Genomic DNA, 20,541 nt, shown 5'->3' on the forward strand with positions numbered 1-20,541 from the left:
AAAGCCCAGCACTGGTGGTCAGTTTTGGAAAACAGGATTAGACTAACCATTTTCTAGCTCCAGTTCCACACTGAAGGAAGGAATATAGAAGCCCTCAATATCTCAATGCGAGCTTGGGGGGAAAGGCCCAGTGGCCATGTACCTTGAGTGCCTCTGTCACCATTTCCTGAAGGTCAGGGGTTTCTGTACAAAGTTCTCTGAAGGCTTTCATTTTACACATCTGCACCAAGAGTCTGTGTGGCAATGAAAAAAAGCATTGATAAAGTTTAATGCTATTTGAATAAAGGTTTAGGATTTATTTTCCTACAGCCTAGGACCCTCGAACCTACAGGACCGCCTCTCCTGGTATGTCCCACAGAGGACCTTACGGTCTTTAAATAAAAACATGTTGGAGATCCCGGGCCACAGGGAGATTAGGCTGCCTCAACCAGAGCCAGGGCTTTTTCCGCTGTGGCTCCGATCTGGTGGAACGCTCTGTCACAAAACACTAGGGCCCTGCGGGACTTGAAATCTGCCTGCAAGACGGAGTTGTTCCACCAGGCCTTTGGCCAAGGCACAGTCTGACCCCCTCTCTTCTTCTGTATCCTCATAGAATTCTAACCCAATGGTTGCCATTAATTTGATTCTGAATTGATTTTAGAATGTATTTTAATTCATTGACTGTGTGGTTTTATGTACTGTGCTATTTTTACTTCTTGTTAGCCGCTCTGAACCCGGCTTTGGCTGGGGAGGGCAGGATACAAATAAAAATGTATTATTATTATCACACATGAGTTGCGATCTCTCTTCTAGCAGGGCTCTTAATGGCTTTCCACACATCAACCCTAGCACCCTTAAAGACCACCTTCGGTTAGGAGTTTGACGAATGGGGTTACAGTGGTGCTGATCCCTTCTGGAAGGGCCATTCCAGAAGATGACTCTGGGTAATCTGTTACACTCCATCCTTTTCGTCCTTCACTGTTCTGTCTTATCCCTCAATATTTTTAGCATCTATACAGATGCAAAAGGAGAAATCCTCTGTAGGCTTGGACTGACGTGTCATCAGTATGCAGATATGATACACATCTCTGCCTCTTTTCTCCTAAGCCAAGGTGTGGGGAGGGCTGATTGTGGTCCCTTTTCATAGAGAAGCTTTGTGACAGCTCACCTGAGCAGGGATTGTAGCTTCTTTGTAGAATTAGGAGCAGAAAGTGGAAAGACAATCTGGTACTTCCGGATGAGAGAAATCCCATAAGCCAGCAAGGACTGAAAGGAGTCGGCTAGTTCTACATTCTGAGGAAAGCAACAAATATTTATTCATTTGTGTGTGTGTATATATATATATATATATATCAATCAGACCTAGTGAGAAGTACCTTTTGAGAGAAGTGACCCACCCCCTCAGTCACCCAAGAAGGATCAAAGGCTGTGTTGAGAAAAGAAAGCACTCAGGATTGATTAATTTAAATAATGTTATTATTTACACCCCACCCATCAACTCTGTGTGGCTTCCAGAAAAAATATAAAAACATATTAAAATGTCAGACATTTAAAACTCCTCAAAGCAGCTCACAAAACCTCAAAGCAGTTTACACCTCAAAGCTGGTTTCACCCCCAACCCTTCCTCCTCCTCTGTCGGTAATGAGAGCCATACAGATCTTCCAAAATGACCCAAAAGCAGAACAAAAAGACACGAGAAAGTAGAAAAACCTGGAAAAGGGCAACCACAGCACTGAGAGGTGCCAAGTACAGTGGTACCTCTGGTTGCGAATGGGATACGTTCCGCAGGCCCGTTCACAACATGAGCAGAATGCAACCCGCGTCTGTGCATGCGCGGGTCATGATTCGCCGCTTCTGCGCATGACATCATTTTGCGCATCCGCAAGCGGCGAAACCCAGAAGTAACCCTTTCCGGTACTTCTGGGTCATCACGGGACACAACCTGAAAACGCTCAACCTGAAGCAAGCGTAACATGAGGTATGACTGTAGTGGCCATTATTGCATGCTTAAGTATTCATGTACATAAGTGTTGCAGCATCAGTCCACATGGGGGACTTAGCAGGAACTCCTTTTAGGTTAAACATGGTTCAAAGGCTGTCTCCGGCTGGACAGGCATATTCTACTCTACTAGCGCTTGCAATTCCAGGTCTCTTTCTTACCTGCTCCTGTCTTAATCGACCTTCCACCCACTGGTACTCTATGCTGGTGATCTGGTGAAGCAGGCAGCTGCTGTCAAACTCCAAGTTCTGGTAGAGCTTGCTGTAAGCCAGCCAGTGCCTGTGTCAAGGAAGGAGAAGTCACACAATAAGCACTGAAATCTCTTCATCTCTTTGCAGAAAACGGGGGATTGGTTTTCTTAATGTCTCTCGGGGTGGAATTTAGATTTTTGTAGAATTATCATAGAGTTGGAAGGGATCCTGGGGGTCATCTAGTCCAACCCCCTGCAGTGCAGGAACCCTGTCCATAGCTGTTCCTGAGTGGACTTGAACCATCAACCTTCTCGTTGACAGCCACAAGCACTGACCCATTGTGCCACCTCCAGGTTGAAGAAGCTGAAATTGGTTATTTGAGACTGCTAAGTGATGGGAGAGGAGACAGCTCTTCTGTCAATAGTAAATATCTCTGGAAAGGTCTATTCAAAGAAGGGTGGGGTCACAATGCGTGCATAGTATATGGAAATGAATCAAGCTCATGAATGGGATTCTAGGACTGACAGAGGAATCAGCAGAAGGCATCTGTGACTAAAGGCACCATCAGATGACTTCCATCTCAATTTGTGTACAAAGAGATTAGAGGACATTGGATACTTAATGAGCATTTGTTCTGGTTTGTTTGTGAGGAGGTTAGATGAGTTTGCATCAAAGCCAGTGTTATCCCACACACTCCAGTGCATTTCCTTTGTGAACTTGGTTCACATCAGAAAAAAAAATCCAATCTTCTGGGGGAAGCAGACTTACTAAGCAAGACCTCCCAAACAACTATAACCCGAATTTGCTGGAATGCGATTGAATCCCACCCGAAAATAGTGACAGTTCTAACTCCTAATCCCATTTGATTGCTGAAGTAACTTCCACATGGCAATAGCTGCTGCCTCGGGTGGAGGAGTGCAGGAGATACTCACGCCATAACCTGGTGGAAGTCTGAAATATCTTTTTGTGTAGCATGCAGATACAAGATTGTACTGGCATGTTTGCTCAACTCCCCATTCCAGGAAGTGCTGCCCACCTGCAAGGGAAAGGAAGGAGACTGTAGCAGTCCTGTTGACATCATGACTGCTTTGAGAAGCTCTAGCAACCAGTTGCTCTGTGAGACTCTTGCTTTGTGCTTCTTTCTGCTGAAGCTCAGTTTCCATTTAGCGCCACTTACCTAGATTAGATTATTGAACTAGATGGAAGGAAACAGGGAGTAACCAAGTCAAGTCCATAATTTACCTGGTGCTGAAGAAGCTCATAAGAAACCATCTGCTGAAGAAGGTGCCGGTGGACTGTGTAGCTTGGCTGTGTCTTGCTGGCTGAGGTGGCTCTCTAGAAAGGAAACAATGTCAGGCATCCAGCTTTTAGAAAGCGCTAGAAGAGGGTGTTCTCTGCATACGTACCACAGACTGGAATCAACGAACTGGGCCCCACCAGTGGAAGCCCACACAAAGACTTCTGCTAGCGAAATGAGGGCTTCCCTCTTCTCCTCCATCCTACATGCCTTCTGCCTCCCTCAATTGACTGGAAGGGGTTCAGAATAACCCCTGAAACAGCACATGGTGAGGGAAGATTGTTCCTCCAGGCAAGTGTTATGTTTAAAGCACATGGCTTCCCCAAAATAATCCTGGGAATGTAGTTTTCCCCTCACAGAGTGCAGTAAAAAATACATTACTAAATTCAATAAATAAGCATTTGCTGTCCTTTCACCAAAAATCAGCTGCCTGAGGCAGGCACCTTACTCTGCCTAACGACAGAGCTGGCTCAGTTGCACACACACTTTCCCACAATACTGGGGATTGCTGATCTCTACATGTTCAATCATAACATTGACCCATATTAGAACACCTGACAAAGTGTCTCTTATATCTCATTTACCTTCCTCCGAGATGTATAACCAAGGCAGGGTAGAAATATATGAGACAAAGCCCATACTAGTAAAAGACCAATTCCCAATAGAGCTATAATAAGCCATAACAGCACAACAACACAGTTTCAGAACATCTGAATGACATTTGAAAGGGTAAAGTCTTTACCACCTTTGGGAAGGTAACCAAAGACTGGGTCAGGCAAACCTCCAGCAGGAGGTAACAACACAGGAGAAAAAGCCTTGCACTTTGATGCCACGCCAGCCTAACCGTTGAAGACTGCAGCCCGTGGTTCAGAGCCCCCTCCCCAGCTGCCTTCATATCGCCCTCTAAATGGTAAGGGGCCACTCTCTTACCCTCTTATGCATAAAAAGGAACTGCAGGTGGCAATGTCCTCGGTTGGGGTAGGTTTCTGTGCGAGGTTCCAGCCTGCACCAGCGGTCGTCTCTGCCGTGCAGGTCCTGTCCAAACAAAGAGAGAAAACAGTGGGCAGATGATGAAAAGAGAGGTTAGGATAGTTCAGGCAGGTGAATTAGAGGCATCTCCACTGAATTGTGTTAGGCTGCCATCCAAACCCTGGTAAACGGCTGCTGCACCAGCCTGAAATTGGCTCAGGGATTGGGCCAAGATTGGGCACAATGCCCTCATGGGAGAGAAATAGGGTCAGCTCAGGATCCAGCAGATCTCAGACTGGCTCAACTATCCTCCATTTCAGGGCTTGCTGCAGGATGTTGTGGCAGGGATCCTGCCAGTGGCACTTCTACCCACGCATTGGGTGGGTGAAACAGGGAGCTGTCACTCTGTGGGCAGAAGCCAACACATACGCCCCATGCCCAAAACAGAGTGGGTTTGGATTATAGCCTTTGATACATTGTGAAAAATTAAATAAATGTATTTTTTGAAAAACACAACAAAGCAATTCCGATTGCAGAACACGCATTTTCAACATGACTGCAGCGTTTAATCAATTTGTTGCTATGGTTACAGTTTAGTAAATTACAGATTTGAACCTGATCCCTCCAATCAGTGAGGTTGGAGTGACAACAAAAACCAACTCTGGAATCTGGATCTCTTTTAGTGGCACATACCATGCCAGCTGCCACACAGGTCCCATCTTCCCTGGACCACACTGGATTTAAAAAATAATAATGAACCAAGACGGCTTTCTTTATCTAAAGCAGGGATAATTAAACTTCTTTGATTGACAGCCACACTTATCCTTAACCAACCCTCTGGGAGCCACATGCCAAACAATCTCACATGCGCATTTGCAGGAGACACATAGAGAATCCCACCTCCCTAACTCAAAGTTTTGGTTAACCACTTTATGACATGTGAATTATTTGTGAGGATTAACCATGGCTCAAGGAAGACCAGGATGCCAACAGGTAAAACATTGCCATGAAAATTCGCTCTTCCCTTCCTCACCTGCAGGCGAAGTACCACATTCCCCAGAAAGTCATCCTGCCCTTTGTCCTTGCGAGCTTCCTTAAAAATCCTGGAGAGGAAAAAGCAAACCAGAGAGGGTGAAATGGCAAGGGGAGACTTCTCTTGTACAGAAGAGCACAGAATATTGTTCCATTTTGTTCTTTAAATGCCTTTTCTTGCTTGTCCAATAGCCTCTCTGGATTAACATGAAAAGGTCCATGGTTAGTACAAACCTCTTTAGGCCATGGAGGTCTGTCAACTCTCCCAGTTTGTGGCGCACAGTTTCGACATCATCATCCGAGTCCCTACAAGAAACAGATTTAAAGATGTACAAGCGAAACAGAGAAAGAGATGGAAACAAAATGAGAAGAGTGTCAGCCAAAAGACAATTTAGTATTCTGGACAGATGGACTGACATTAGCAGAGTGGTATATTTCTGTAAGGGTGCAATGTTAGACCTGACCAACTCCACAGAGATCTTTGCAGGCATACAATTCAAATGTCACAAAGGGTACAAGTGCTGTGAGGAATAACACCCAACCCTACTTACCACATGTCTAGATGTAACCAGGCGTTCTCTATATCTTTAAACTCCCTGGAAGGTAAAATTGGAACATTTTATTAATGCAAAGAATATGCAGTTGAAAATTCACTCCAATTTTATCTCACCTTTCCTCCAAGAAACTGAAAAGTGGCCCACGTATAACCAAAAAATAAATAATGTTGCAATTAAAGCGAACTATGATTACAGCTGGGGGGGACGCGGGTGGCGCTGTGGGTAAAAGCCTCAGCGCCTAGGGCTTGCCGATCGAAAGGTCGGCGGTTCGAATCCCCGCGGCAGGGTGCGCTCCCGTTGCTCGGTCCCAGCGCCTGCCAACCTAGGAGTTCGAAAGCACCCTCGGGTGCAAGTAGATAAATAGGGACCGCTTTCTAGCGGGAAGGTATACGACGTTTCCGTGTGCAGCTCTGGCTCGCCAGAGCAGCGATGTCACGCTGGCCACGTGACCCGGAAGTGTCTTTGGACAGCGCTGGCCCCTGGCCTCTTGAGTGAGATGGGCGCACAACCCCAGAGTCTGGCAAGACTGGCCCGTACGGGCAGGGGTACCTTTACCTTTACCTTTACTTTATGATTACAGCTAACAATATACCAAAGAATAAGCAGCTGCACAGGCAAAAGAGCGTCTATCAGCCAGTAATGCAAATGAAGGACTTGGGTGCGTTTCCTTTTGGAGAATGTGGTGTTGTCACTCTTCCCAAGGATGCCAGATAATTAAATAGATGGGATGTAAACGGACCATTTAAGTCCAGTGTTTCCCAAACCTGGGTCTCTAGCTGTTTTGGGACTATAGTTCCTATCAGGTCCTGACCACTTGTCCTGCTAGCTAGGGATGATGGGAGTTGTGGTCCAAAAACAGCTGGAGACCTAAGTTTGGGAAACATTGATTTAGTCAAAGCGAACTTTCAACCAGGGTTCTGTCTTCTGATACAATTAAGCAACACAGTGCAATATGTAACATTATTTATATTTTGATATATGTGCTCTTAGAGAGTTCAATACAGCACTGTTTTCATATTTTTGGTCTTGTTGCTGTTTATGCATTGCTAATTTTTCACCAGAAGCTAAAGAGGTACCTCTTTCCCCAGAACTTTGGAAATTGCTGATATTGGGAACCACCCTGATCATTTTAATCACCTGCTTTTATACCCTGCTGATGTTTTGTTTTATTCTTTTGACATTTTATAGCGTTCACTGTTTATTTTACGATTTTAACGTGATGCATTTCTGCCCTGTGAACATATGGTGAAGGGCACACTATGCATAAGGATTTATTTATATATTAGGCTTGTTAGCCACTTGCTACCTGAAAGTCTCCATGCAAACTTACATAACAAATCTGAAAACATGAATATAAATACATTACACCATGAAAGCAAAACAGCCCCCATAACAGCCATATGTAAACAACCATACCTCATTATGACAACCAGCTGATTATAGGCATTATTTTTAGAATTGTCCTGGATTTGCAGACAGCTATATATATTCATCTATCTGAGTCACCCTCAACCCAAACAGCAGCAGATCTTCTCATAGGGCAACAAACCACTTTCTCTGGGTTTGCCACCCTGCTGAATATTAGTCTGGATCTCATGGCAGTGGCCTGAAACCATGCTGCAAAACATCAAATTACTAGAGAATCACTTCTCCAATAAGGATAACCTGCATACTACTACTTTCGCCAGCTGCCAACCCCCTTGCTACTTTCATGGGCGATGCTTACATACACAGGAGAGGCAGATTTGGAGATCTGGTTCTTGCCTGTGGTTCCTGCAAGGACTGGGAAGAGGAAGCACCCCAAATTGTCAGAAGCAAAACACACTCTCTTAAGGAAGCAAGACGTACAGGATAAAGGTTTCATTCCACACAGGATTTAGAGTCTGACTGATTATTTGGGTGCGGTGAGTCTGGTCTTCAGGGAGCAGATTCTTCACCACAGCCTTTGATCGCTTTTTGTTCTCTTGATGGGAGCCACCAGTGGTGGAAGAGTCCCGAGTTTTCTCTTCTATCCCTAGGAGGCAGTATGGGTCGCTGAATCCTGCAAGCACAGAAGTAGCTATTGAAACGTACAGGGATCACTTTATATGTTAAGGCCCCATCACCACCAGCAGGATGGGAGTTGGAAAATGTTCTCAGTGTTTTACAGGGAGAAGCCCATCCTGAGCTGAAGGAGGAACCATATTTTTAGGTTCAAAAGTCTCTTTGAGTTGTACACTCACCACTGACATCTTTACCCAGAATGCCCCTGGCTTGCTTCACAGTTGCTTTAAGACAAAAAATTGGTTTCTGTGGAAGAAATAGAAAGAATACATTTAACTTGTGAGTCATTCAATCCTTCAAAAACAGCACAGAACAGATCCACAAAGCAGATCCTGGGAGCTTGCAAACAGGGACAAGGATTGCTGGAGGAGACTGAAGAGTGAGCTTTTGGAGCCTGAGGGGTGTGTGTGTGTGTGTGGCTGATGGCTCTGTGGGAACACAGGATCTGAGGGGGAGGAGTTACAACTGAGAGGAAGCCAGGCTGAGGGAGGAGTTAGCAACCAGCAGCAGTCAAATTTTGCTCATTGCAGATCCTGGGAGCTTGCGACCAGACCTCACAAACAGGGGCATCTGCAAGGGCATTTAGCAGGGGAGTTTAAGGGGAAGAGTTCTGTCTCTTGGTGTGCATAGGACCAGAGACATGGGGGAGCAAGGGAGCTGCTGCGGTGACCTGTAAGACCTGTGCCATGTTTGTCATTCTGCCAGAGAACAAGCAAGCGCAAGCAGTTAGGAAAAACACTCATGGTGTGTGTGAAGCAGAGCTGGTGAGGGGCATGGCTAGGGAGAAGGTGTGGTCTGGAGAGAGTTATGAGGCCCAGATAAAAAGAAGTTCTGAGTTCTCCTCCCCTTAGACTTTACCTCTAGCTCTTTGACCCTCTGTAGTAGAATATCATGCTCTTCTGGATCCATATTGAAGGCCTGGTTGAGATATTGGAAAAGAAATAATTAGAGACCTACTTGTTTTTATAATACTGCATGAATTGGGGCAAGTTCCATCGCCTCGAGCTCAGTGAAGGGAGACAGCATCGAGCAGGCATGCTAAGTAGTCCCTTATAGCCTTGACATGGATTATTTTAGATTACACATAAAATAGAGCTGAGGAACTGATAGCTCTCCAGACTACAATTCCCATCACCCTTGACAACTGGCGATGCTGGCAAGAGCTGATAGGAACTAGAGTCCCAACAATAACTGGAGGGCCACAGGTTCCCCATGCTTGGCTTAAAAGAAGAACTATTTGTTACAGTTCTTAGGGCTTCAGTTTTCATTGCCCCTTGATGTCTCAGGATAGCTGCTTGCACATTCTCCATGCGTACATCTTTCCTGATCATTGGATCAGCAGGCTATTTGGGTCAGCTTTAGAGGCTGTCTTTCTAACAGCATCAATTCGGTGCCCAAACAGACACCCATCCCAGTAGAGACCAAATTGCTTGATTGAATATCACTTTTATTGCAAAACATAAGGGGGACCATAACCCTCTGTGGGAATGGGAAGTAGCAAGGAATTGTTAAAGCCACCTTAAAAAGAGGTGGGTATCCACAATATCAAATTATGAAATTAAAAGGAAGAGAGGAGAAAGGAACCCTGATGGTGGAAGAGGCAATAATACCCAGATATAGAAAAGGGATGCTGAGGAAAGGTTAGTACATCTTTCAAATGGCACCAACTTTAAATAAATATTAATGCGGGCTGGGAAAGGACACAGAATATGGTGCAGACAGAACATCTTTCTGCTGTTTATTTTCTAAGGCAAGTTGTACCAAAATTATCTACTGCAGAACATCCTAAGCCTAGCCACTAGCTTTCTGAAAAAGCCAATTTTAGGTGGCCTCTCAAACATCAGGCCTTCTTAAGGAATGAAGCCTAGCAAGTAAAGTTTTGTCTGTTGGCTTCTACCGTCACCATTACTTGCTTGCAGTTCTTCTCTAACAAATGGACTCAATATAGCAGAGAATAAACACTTTCCTCAAGATGTCATTTGGGACGTCTTGTGGGTGTGATGGTGGTGGGGATATTAACAAAACTGACAGTCATTTCTTGCAGTGGGAGTAAAAGAAATGGGCAAGGCAAGAATACAACCCCAAACAGAGATGGATGCCAGACTTTAGGCTGGATATTAATGAGACAAGATGGACTTGGCTTTCATCTGACCTTCTGCACATATGTGTACAGCTCATCTGGATCAGCAACATGGCTAAGTTCTGGTTTGCCCAAGCGATGGAGAATGGTGTAGAGGACCTCTTCATATAGCAGGGTGCGCTGCAACAGCACATTAGAAACAGATCAAAACAAAGCCAAAGTCTTCTGGGTTACTGTCCCTGTATTCTTACTTTATTGTGGATTGGTTAACCAAAGGGAACCTTGAACAGAATAAAGTTGTTGTTCATAAGGGAAGGGTTTTTCATACTAATAATCCATTTTAACATATCTCAGTGCTGGATTTCAGGATGTAGAACCAGAGAAGTGGAAGTAGCCAGAAGGCCATCTGATTCGAACCAATTATCACATGGCAGAACCCCCTTCCAACCTGCCATGACCAACTCCCTTCCTTTTAGACTAACACAGCACTTTGGCTTCAGCTCTAGAGGCACGCCTATTGTGTCTCAAGGCAGACTGATGCCAACAGGACCTTGGAGGAGGGAGATTCCATTGGTGCCCCAGCAACTGTCGAGATCATCACCCAGAAAGCTGCCCCAGTCAGAAAGAACCTAATACACCATGACTGGCCCTACTCTCCAATGCTAGATCCTCAAAATCCCCCAGGAGCAGAAACAGCAGCAGATCTGAGTAAAGAACCAGCCCAGAAAGTGCAAAGTGCAGCATATATCTGACAACACAATGCCTCCCTTCTCTTAGTGCTACTAAGGAGAAGGAAGCCAGAAACAATATGTGCTCTGGATCAGCGCCCTGCTGCTGCTGCTCTAGTTTGGGGTTGGAGAAGTAGAATCAGCAATAAAGCTGCCCAGCTGGTGCCCAGCAGTTGCTGTGACTCATCTTCTGTCTGCTGTCTGTGATGGGAGCTGTCCAGCTAGAGAGTCTCTATAGATGGACAGCTCCCCTGCTGCTTTGGATGACTTGCTTCCTGAGCTCTGGGCTTGCCAAGAAGATGGGAAGATGGAGCAAAGCAGCAACGATGATCAGGAGTTACAGTCACACTAACCAACCTAACACAGTGAAGTTGACAGTCTGCCACAACAAACTAGGAGCTCTGCACAGGAAACAGCTCCAGGCTGTATGGTATGGTGTGGGTGTGTTTCACACAGGGTGGATAAAAAAAAAATCAATGATATATTTTTTTAAATGGATTTTTTATTCAAATCGGATTTAAAAAATAAAATGCTTTTGGAGGGAAAATCTTTCTAAAGATAGCTTTCTATTTAAGTTACATTATAGTCCAAAGGCTATTCATCAGGATATAAGGATTTGTTTTAAGTTTTTCAGTCTAAGGTTTTTTTTTAAAAAAAAGTTTAACCACAGCAGTTAACGAACATGGATACATATGCTATAATGTTATTGTTTTAGTTAAATAAATTGTTTAAATTATTATTAAGGAAATGATAATTTTTCTTCTTCCAATAAAGTACAGCAGAAAAGTTGTCCAAATATAAATAGTTAACTTATTAAGCCTCATAATAATTTCATAATTATCTGTCAGTGTATTTGTAATAGTATAACCAAATCAGTAATTTTTTCTATAACTGTAAAAACTGTAAATAAAAACTAAATTTATTATTCCAAAAATTAAACCTTCATCTGGTTGTAAACATTAAGATTATACCAGCAAGAATTAGTCTTTCTGTAAAAAAAAAATGATTTAAATCAAGTCTTACTGACTAGTGATTTAAATCAAGTCTTACTGACTAGTGATTTAAATCATGATTTAAATCGTGATTTAAATCAATTTGATTTAAATCAAATCCGCCCTGGTTTCACGCTTTATTTCATGCTGAAATGCACCTCTTCACCTCTGCTTCTGACACCTGAGATAGACATTTTTAGGACCCACCCATCTTTTTATTATTATTTATTTGTAAGATTTTAAACTGTTTTAAACTGTATGTTAAACGGTTGTAACCAGCTTGAGGGCCTTACAAGTGAAGGGTGGGTAATTAACAACAACAACAACAACTTCACAACAGCTAGATACCTAGGCATAATGATTGGAGATAACAAATCTCTCCCTTTTTCTAAAAACAGTACATAATATTCGAGCTCACCCACTGAATCTGGCTGTAGAACCCAGCCACACACACACAAAAAAGGGAAAGTACTATTTCACAGAATGCATCATTACCTTATGGAATTCATTGCCTGAGGGTGTGGAGGCAGTCAATGAACTAAATGGACTTATAGAAGGGATTAGACAAATTCTTGGAGGAAAATGTGTTAATGGCTATAAGCTGTGATGGCTAAATGAAGCTTCTAGGTTCAGAACACAGGCATATAATACGGTCTCTGAATAGCAGGTGTCAGGACACCTACAAACCCTTCTTTGTATGTTTTCCAGAGGCATCTACATATGGACCATACTTTTAAAGCACATTCCTCCGGCCAAAGATTCTTGGAAACTAGTTTCCACTTCACAGATTCTCAGGAACTTAAACAAACTACAGTTGCCAGGATTCTTTGGGGGAGGAAATGCACTTTAAACGCATGATGTGTGCACAGCCTCCTGGGTGCCCATTGTTGGAAATAAAGGTGCTGAACTAGTGGTCATTTGGCATGATCCACCAGGGCTCTTTGATTGTATACTATTAGGAATGAATGTTATATTCTTACCTCTCTCTTAGAGAATTTATGAGACAGGTCCATCTGCGGAAAACAAAAGAAAAATACTTTCATTGACAAGCTGTAGTCAGTGGTGCTGTCAAAGTAAGACTTTGAGGCAGGAATGTAGGGTCTTACTCAGCAGAATGGATCAGGAGGGGTCCCAAAATGGGGCAAATGCATTACCACAAATGCTTACCACATTGTAACTTTAAAACTAACACAGAAACATCATCAAAATCAGAAATATATACATAACCAAAAGCAAGTTTTTTAAAAAATCATTATGCCATATTTAAAAGTCCTCTACCTTCCCAAATAAATCTTATTTTCAATAAAGACAGAGGGGGAAGAAAAGCAGAAGACAATTACTCTCCTTTTTAACACTCAAACAATGCTAAATAATTACAAAACATTCTATAGAGATGTGGGTGCCTTAAAGTACAAGTGGAGATCCTTTCCCCAACACCAAGTACACAGAGCATTTCCCAAAATCTGGAGCAAGCTGGCAGGGCATCTAGGTTCTCAGGTAGACATACATCTCAGGAACTTTTAGAATATAACAAAAGCCAGTAAAAATTTCGCTATTTGTCTCGTGAATTAAGGGCAGCATGCAATAAAGTCGAACACAGACTTTTGGATGCACAATGGGATTTTCCTTCCCTCTCCTTATGCACCCCTTTAAGCTGTTCTGGGGTTTCCCCCAACCCTCTGGAGCAGCTATGGGAAGGGTCCAGGGGCTACACAGGGAGAAGTCTTTGCACGCATGGAACGACTTCATTGGATACTACCCTAAAAGTTTACATTTTCTTACAAAAAAACAGCTCTACTCCTCTGTAATATTCACATGATTTCACAGTATATTGTAAACAACAACACTTTCTTTATTAAACACAATGGGTTATGGGCATTCACGTTTATTGCAAGCAATCTTACAGGGATTGGGCACAACAGAAGGAAACCTGGAGCAACCTTACTACTGACACATTACCATGGTAAAAAGATTGGGAACAGTAGCTTGAAAATGAAATGATTTCCTTTCATAGGTCTGCTGTGTACTTTACACAAGAGACAGAAAACTGAAGACGAGGCTTTTCTGACTGTCTGCCCAGCAAATGTACTGCACAAGAAAACTGCTGGGAGGTTGTCCTCAGCCAGAGGAATCACCAGCTGGAGAAAGTGAGCAATAAATGCTGGCATTATATATGTGAATTCTAAAGAGCCCAGACAAGTTAATGAGGAGTATTAAAAAGATGCACTAGTAAGTCTGTGAACCTGGTTTGAAAAGCAAGAGTACGCAATGCTCCCAAAGTGTATTCCAGGAAGAAAATGATTTGGCTGCCTTGACAATTCATCATTATAAACTACAGCTAACAGCTATCCACCCTCCCAATTTGCAGATAACACTGCAAGTGCTGTATGTATAGAATAATGGTCCTGCGCAAGGAAAGTGGAAGGAAACCAATTCCACACGCACCCATTGCTCCCACAATACAGTGGTACCTCTGGTTACGAACTTAAATCATTCTGGAGGTCTGTTCTTAACTTGAAACCATTCTTAACCTGAGGTACCACTTTAGCTAATGGGGCCTCCCGCTGCCACCAGCGCGCAATTTCTGTTCTCATCCTGAGGTAAAGTTCTTAACCCAAGGTACTACTTCGGAGTTAGCGGAGTCTGTAACCCGAAGTGTTTGTAACCCAAGGCACCACTGTAGTCTGTAGCTAACATAAGCATGCTAGCTTCACTAGAGTTGTCCTGGTAGTCAGGAGAAAAATGCTTCAGAGGGAAGGGTGAAGATCAGGTAAAACTGTGGATAGGGTACAATGTGGTGCATACCCACCCCCACCCACATTTGCAGCTTGTGGTTGGTTGCAATCAATACCCCCTCAACACAAAATCAGGCCATCATGAGCACTGCCCTGGAAGGCAACTAGGACATGTGCCAATGTTTCTTCCTAATTCTGTCCTGTATGTTCCACCCACCATGAGTGATCATGACCTTCCATTTGTTTTTTAGAACTTTATTACAACTTTAAACCTAACACAGCACACACACACAAAATCATTATCAAAGTCAGCAACATATACATAAGCAAAACCAAGAATTTTTTCTTAATATATATATATATATATATATATATATATATATATATATATATCATTCTGCTTTATTAGGAAGATCTAATACCTTTCCTAATTAATCTTTTTTTCAATAAAGCCAAAGAAGAAGAAAAGAGAGAGTCAACAGCAATGGCTTTCAAACAATTACGAAACATTCTAGAGCAGGAGTCAGCAAACTTTTTCAGCAGGGGGCCGGTCCATTGTCCCTCAGACCTTGTGGTGGCCCGGAGTATATTTTGGGGATAAAAAATGAGCAAATTCCTATGCCTCACAAATAACCCAGAGATGCATCTTTAATAAAAGCACACATTCTACTCAAGTAAAAACATGCTGATTTCCAGACCGTCCGCAGGCCGGATTTAGAAGGCGATTGGGCCAGATCTGGCCCCGGGCCTTAGTTTGCCTACCCAAGTTCTAGAGATGTTGATGCCTTGACTTCCGCATCTGGTCTTAGAGGCAGAGAGGTATGTGTGTTATTTTTAGCAGCTTTGCTGTGTGCTCTCTACATTTTCCAGGTTTGAGTGCTCATTTGGTTTTTTAAAATATGGATTTAGTTTTTTTAAGATCCCCGTCAGACATTTTCCACATTGTAAAAACAAACACCACTATAAAAAGGGTTGTGAGTTGCTGCTTGCTGACTCGCAAGTTGTGCTTTCTTTCTTTTGGAAATAAGAGAACCACACCAGGCCATAACCACAGCCGTAACTGGTTAGTGCAGGGGGGTGAGGAAGTGGAAAGGAGTTTTACGGCACAGCAAGAACAAGACTTGCTCCAATGAGTCTTTGTTTTCTGATTAGGAATTTAAAAGGCAGGTTTGCATCAATAGAATTCTCCTCCCAATTCCTAACTTGCAAGGCATTAGAAATGACCACAGGAGGGAAAGGATACTAGATCAGATCAACAAGTTATAAATTGCTTGATGAACAGAGACTAGCTGCTTGTTAAGCCCTGGGTAGCTACTGCAAGAAAATGTGGCATGATTGTCTATGGACAGTGGAGATATTATTTGTCAGGGCCATTCCTTCATCAACTAACCCACTCGGAGGAACTCCACCACCAGGAAGTATTTAACGCTAGCTGATTTTGCACATGCAAAATTAACAAGTTACACCAAATGTTATGCAAGGACTTGACAAATATCAGGAAGCAAAAAGCCCTTAGATGTTCCTTCACGATCTGGCTCATGTGGTCTGCACACTATTCTTTTCCAAGACTGCAACTGCCTGGGCATCTCATCCCCTGCCGTGCAAAAGGTAGGTCAAAGCTAGACCTCAAGGTAAGAACCAGTAGCTTAGAGTACTGGGCTTGATGTAACAAATCCAGGTCCAAAATCCTCATTAACTAGCTCATGGCCTCTCAGCCTAACCTACCCTAACGGGTGGTTGTGAACCTAAAAAGCTCTTTAGAAGAAATATATTAAGAAATTTAAGAATGGGATCTAAAGCACCCCCAAAGGTTTCAGTATCTCAGCAGGTTGAAGCAGAACATGAAAGGGAGGAGATTGAAAAGCAAGAGCTGTAACTAGCCGCTAAAAAACATTCTAAAGTGAAAGAAAAGACTACATACTTTTTTGTTGTCTTTCCCAGGGGTTTCCCCCACCCGGGTCTCTCTGTCAGCCTCCATACTTGGCTGGTCTAGGGAAGGCCTGAGCAATAGGGAAAGCCTGAGCAAGTGGAGGAAGATGCCAGAGTGTATATACTCTTCAGAGGCTGAACCCTGAACTCAGAAGTCTGTCCCTGCCAGCACAGTGTTCCCATCAGCTCTCACATGCTTAAGAGGAAACCACACTCTTTTATCACACTCTGACCATTGTGACAGCAAACGGAAATGTACCCGGCCCTCCTTCACAGTTACTGAGTTGTCATTTCTCTAGAGCATGTGGAGACCTCTGTCACACTGGTGGCTGGTTCAAAACAAATTTATCGCCCTCTCTTTGATTATGCATTCAGCTGCCTTGAGAGTTACACCAACAGGGGTGCAACATAAATCCTCTGCACAAATAAAACAAATTCATATTCATGTTGGAAATGAGTGCTGCATATCCCCATGTGCTAAGGACAGGCTTAGACCTCTGAGGAAGCACTCTCAGATCCCAAACAGAGCACATATCCTTTAGTCCTCCTGGCAAGGACAGACTGAACCATTCATCAGCAGCTTTCTCCCATCCTTTCACCTGCTATGAGAAGCTACCTTCCCCTCTTTATTTTACCCCCACACCTGTGATGTATGCAAAGGTCCTGCACTCCTACAGGGCTAAGAAAACTCCCTAGGTAAGCAAGCCAGTGTGGTGTAGTGGTTAAGAGCGGTAGACTCGTAATCTGGGGAACCGGGTTCGCGTCTCCGCTCCTCCACATGCAGCTGCTGGGTGACCATGGTGACCTGGGTGACATTGGGCCAGTCACACTTCCCTGAAGTCTCTCAGCCCCACTCACCTCATAGAGTGTTTGTTGTGGGGGAGGAAGGGAAAGGAGAATGTTAGCCGCTTTGAGACTCCTGAAGGGGAGTGAAAGGCGGGATATCAAATCCAAACTCTTCTTCTTCTTCTATCATGTTCAGGTTTAACTGCAAAGCATTTCCCTTCACCAGTTCACCATATGGCTCCCACACCTTCACCATGTGGGTCACAGAGATCTGTCTCTTTTGTGCTTTTGCACACATATGTCAACACACTAGCAAATTAAGTGCATCCCCATGATTCCCATCCACACGAGTGAGTGGTACTTGATGGGATGTATTTGCACTGTGTCTTGTGCACACGGCCAAGTTTTCTGAGATACAAGTTTCCTATATACCAGACTTGCAGAAAATAGTGGGTCAAAAATACCACACAAATCTGTGTGTCATGTGGGCCCCATCAGCAGCCCACAGAGGAGCACCTGACTAGCAGAAGCAGGATGTGTCATGATAGATGGCACCCAGCAAAACATCACCACACATGTTAAAAAACCTCCCACACAATGTGCTCCAGTATGTCCACAGTTGGCTAACTTGCAATTTTAGGTTGGATTTATCCCCCACTCCACTGCCCATTCCCTCACCATCCATGCATCTGGAAAATCCAAATTGAACGGGGGTGGAAAGGGCAGGCTGTCATTTGCATAAGAACAACACTGTGTAGATGATGTGAAGAACTTATATATATATAAGATGCCTCGATTCCACTACCAACTGCCTTCTGTACACAGCCACAGTACCTGCTTTCTGAGTTGTGATGAGTAACCTTTCGGTCTCTGCCTCCATTTCCTCCCACGCCACAGTAGGAAGCGTAGAAAGACATACACTCAGTTTCATTCTGTGTGAAGAATCTAATGTATGAAGTTTCTTCCCCACACATCCACCAATAAGAACTGTGTCTGCTGTTGTTACTTAAGAACAGACACAGCTCTTACGATCTAAGAAAGTACGTGGTTTCAAAGCCAACGTTGCCTCACTGAAACAGGCAGGAAGAAATATGCATTATCTGCATCAAACAAGCAGAAACTTCCATTTTACTCTTTTTAAGCACTGAAACTCAGCTGTACGGTACATCAAGAACTAAAATCGGACCTCATAGTTGTTTCAGTTTTCTAAAAAGGATAAAGGAGAATATATCTGGAACTCTACTTGACAAAGAGCAGCAGTCTTTTCTCTGGTTTATGACTGAGACACCCTGAGGGTTAGAGACAACGTCTTTCTGTTCACTGATGGGAAACAGGAAGATATATTATTCACATAAATGGCACTTTGATCAGATTGTAGTCCATCATATAACTGCATGTTATTATCACTTGCCAGCATCAACTGCCATCCTAAAAGCTTGCTATCAAGACTGGAGACCTCACTTCCTCTTTCTTTGAAGTATCATAGAGAGGAGAGAAAGGAAGATTAAATGACTTGGCATATAGCAGTGATACTTCCACTGAATTCAGTGTCGTATTTAGACTTGGCATGTTTCTAGTCCCCATCAACACCCAATTTAATTTTTTTAGCTTATTGTAAAAAATATTTATGAACCACACTTTGGGCAAAAATGGGCCCCCAAGGCAACAATTAATTAATTAAACAATATAATTTATATACCACTCTATGCACAAGGCACAAGTTGGTTTACAATGAGCAAATGTATATTTTATAAATCCATAAAACAACACAATAACAAATCACTAAAACAGTTACTAATAGCAGCAACAGCAATCAGGTCTGTCCTCCTCCAAATACCTGCCTAAAAAGCTTTGTCTTCAATAACCACCTAAAACTATAAAGAAATGGGGCCAGACATACCACATTAGGGAGGGAGTTCCATATATGAGGAGTCACCACTGAAAAGGCCCTTTTCGGTGGGCACATCATGTACCTCATCCTGAAGAGGAACCATCAGGAGGGCCTCATCTACTGATTTTAAAGCAGGAGCGGTTTAATATGGAAGATGGTGACTTAGATTTATAAACTTCTACCTCAAAACTTTAAAGCCGTATTATAACAAACATTTAAAAAACAACAGAAAAGTTGATTATATTTATAATAATCTGAAAGCCATGTGGTACAAAGAAGTTTTAATGGCTTTCTGAAAACTAAATGAAGATGAAGCTAGTCTTTCTCACCTTCCGAGTGAGGGAATTCCATAATGGGATGCTGCCCAAAGGACCTGTCCAATTGTCCCATAAACCTAGCTTCTCTTGGAGATAGGACATACAACAGGGCCGATGAATCTGATCTTACATTACAGGCAGGTTCATAAGGAGGAGGCAGTCTTTCAGATACCCTGGCCACAAAAAACGAAGGGATTTTGAGGTAACAAACAGCGCCTTGCATTGTACCTAGAAACAAACTGAAAGCCAGTGTTGTTGTTGCAAGACCCGATACATTTTGGAAATCCAGCCTGGCAATTCCTCATATTTAATTAAATGAAAAATTAGTCTGCACCGTTTAAAATATGGCTTCAAATAATTTCTTTTTCCAATAGCTTCTATTTTCCATCTATTTGCTTTGGCAGCTCTGGCTATAAATGCCAGTGTGTTTTCCACTGCAGTTGCTGAGGTTACTTGCTGTCAACCAACCACAAATCCCATAGAGAAAATTAGTCATTCACATAGCCTGACATGCCACCTTCATGTGTTTCTGCTAGTGCAGCACTAGCAAATTTTAAAAGAGACCTTTATTGTTAAAATTTCAGAAGTGACGTTCCAGGGCAATAACTTACATCACTCAAGTTGATGCAACCTTCCTCTCTTCCCCTGCAGCCCTTGTGCCCCCCATTTTGTTCCAGAGGGTCCCCCAACACCAATGTGGATAAATTCAGGAGGGAGAAGCACCATTTGTGTGAATGGACATCTGCTACATAAACGGGATATAGGGACGCAAGTGGCGCTGTGGTCTAAACCACTGAGTCTCTTGGGCTTGCCGATCGGAAGGTCGGCAGTTCGAATCCCCACAACAGAGTGAGCTCCCGTTGCTCTGTCCTAGCTCCTGCCAACCTAGCAGTTCGAAAGCACACCTATGCAAGTAGATGAATAGGTACTGCTGCGCCAGGAATATAAACAGTGTTTCCATGCACTCTGGTTTCCATCATGGTGTTCCGTGTGCCAGTAGCGGTATAGTCATGTTG

At 43.3% G+C, this 20,541-nt stretch overlaps 1 protein-coding gene across 9 annotated transcripts in view; it reads right to left on the bottom strand.

Annotated features, from left to right (window-relative positions):
• Positions 1-20,541, bottom strand: part of UNC13D (unc-13 homolog D) — a 56,498-nt gene that overhangs the window by 20,562 nt on the left and 15,395 nt on the right. For 8 of the 9 annotated variants that reach the window (XM_083725642.1, XM_083725645.1, XM_083725643.1 and 5 more), the window contains 14 exons: positions 12,848-12,880; positions 10,220-10,327; positions 8,926-8,985; positions 8,247-8,313; positions 7,873-8,065; positions 6,019-6,063; positions 5,702-5,773; positions 5,469-5,538; positions 4,397-4,501; positions 3,412-3,504; positions 3,102-3,205; positions 2,140-2,257; positions 1,148-1,272; positions 143-233 (listed from right to left, as the gene is read on the bottom strand). In XM_083725642.1, the coding sequence (XP_083581768.1) occupies positions 143-233; positions 1,148-1,272; positions 2,140-2,257; positions 3,102-3,205; positions 3,412-3,504; positions 4,397-4,501; positions 5,469-5,538; positions 5,702-5,773; positions 6,019-6,063; positions 7,873-8,065; positions 8,247-8,313; positions 8,926-8,985; positions 10,220-10,327; positions 12,848-12,880 (1,284 nt within the window). Of the gene's footprint in view, positions 1-142; positions 234-1,147; positions 1,273-2,139; positions 2,258-3,101; positions 3,206-3,411; positions 3,505-4,396; positions 4,502-5,468; positions 5,539-5,701; positions 5,774-6,018; positions 6,064-7,872; positions 8,066-8,246; positions 8,314-8,925; positions 8,986-10,219; positions 10,328-12,847; positions 12,881-16,523; positions 16,729-20,541 lie in introns of those variants that run through there. The other variant, XM_083725637.1, reaches the window with a different exon arrangement.

The sequence above is a fragment of the Podarcis gaigeae genome, assembly GCF_964106915.1.
Source record: "Podarcis gaigeae genome assembly, chromosome: 2".
Lineage (NCBI taxonomy): Eukaryota > Metazoa > Chordata > Lepidosauria > Squamata > Lacertidae > Podarcis > Podarcis gaigeae.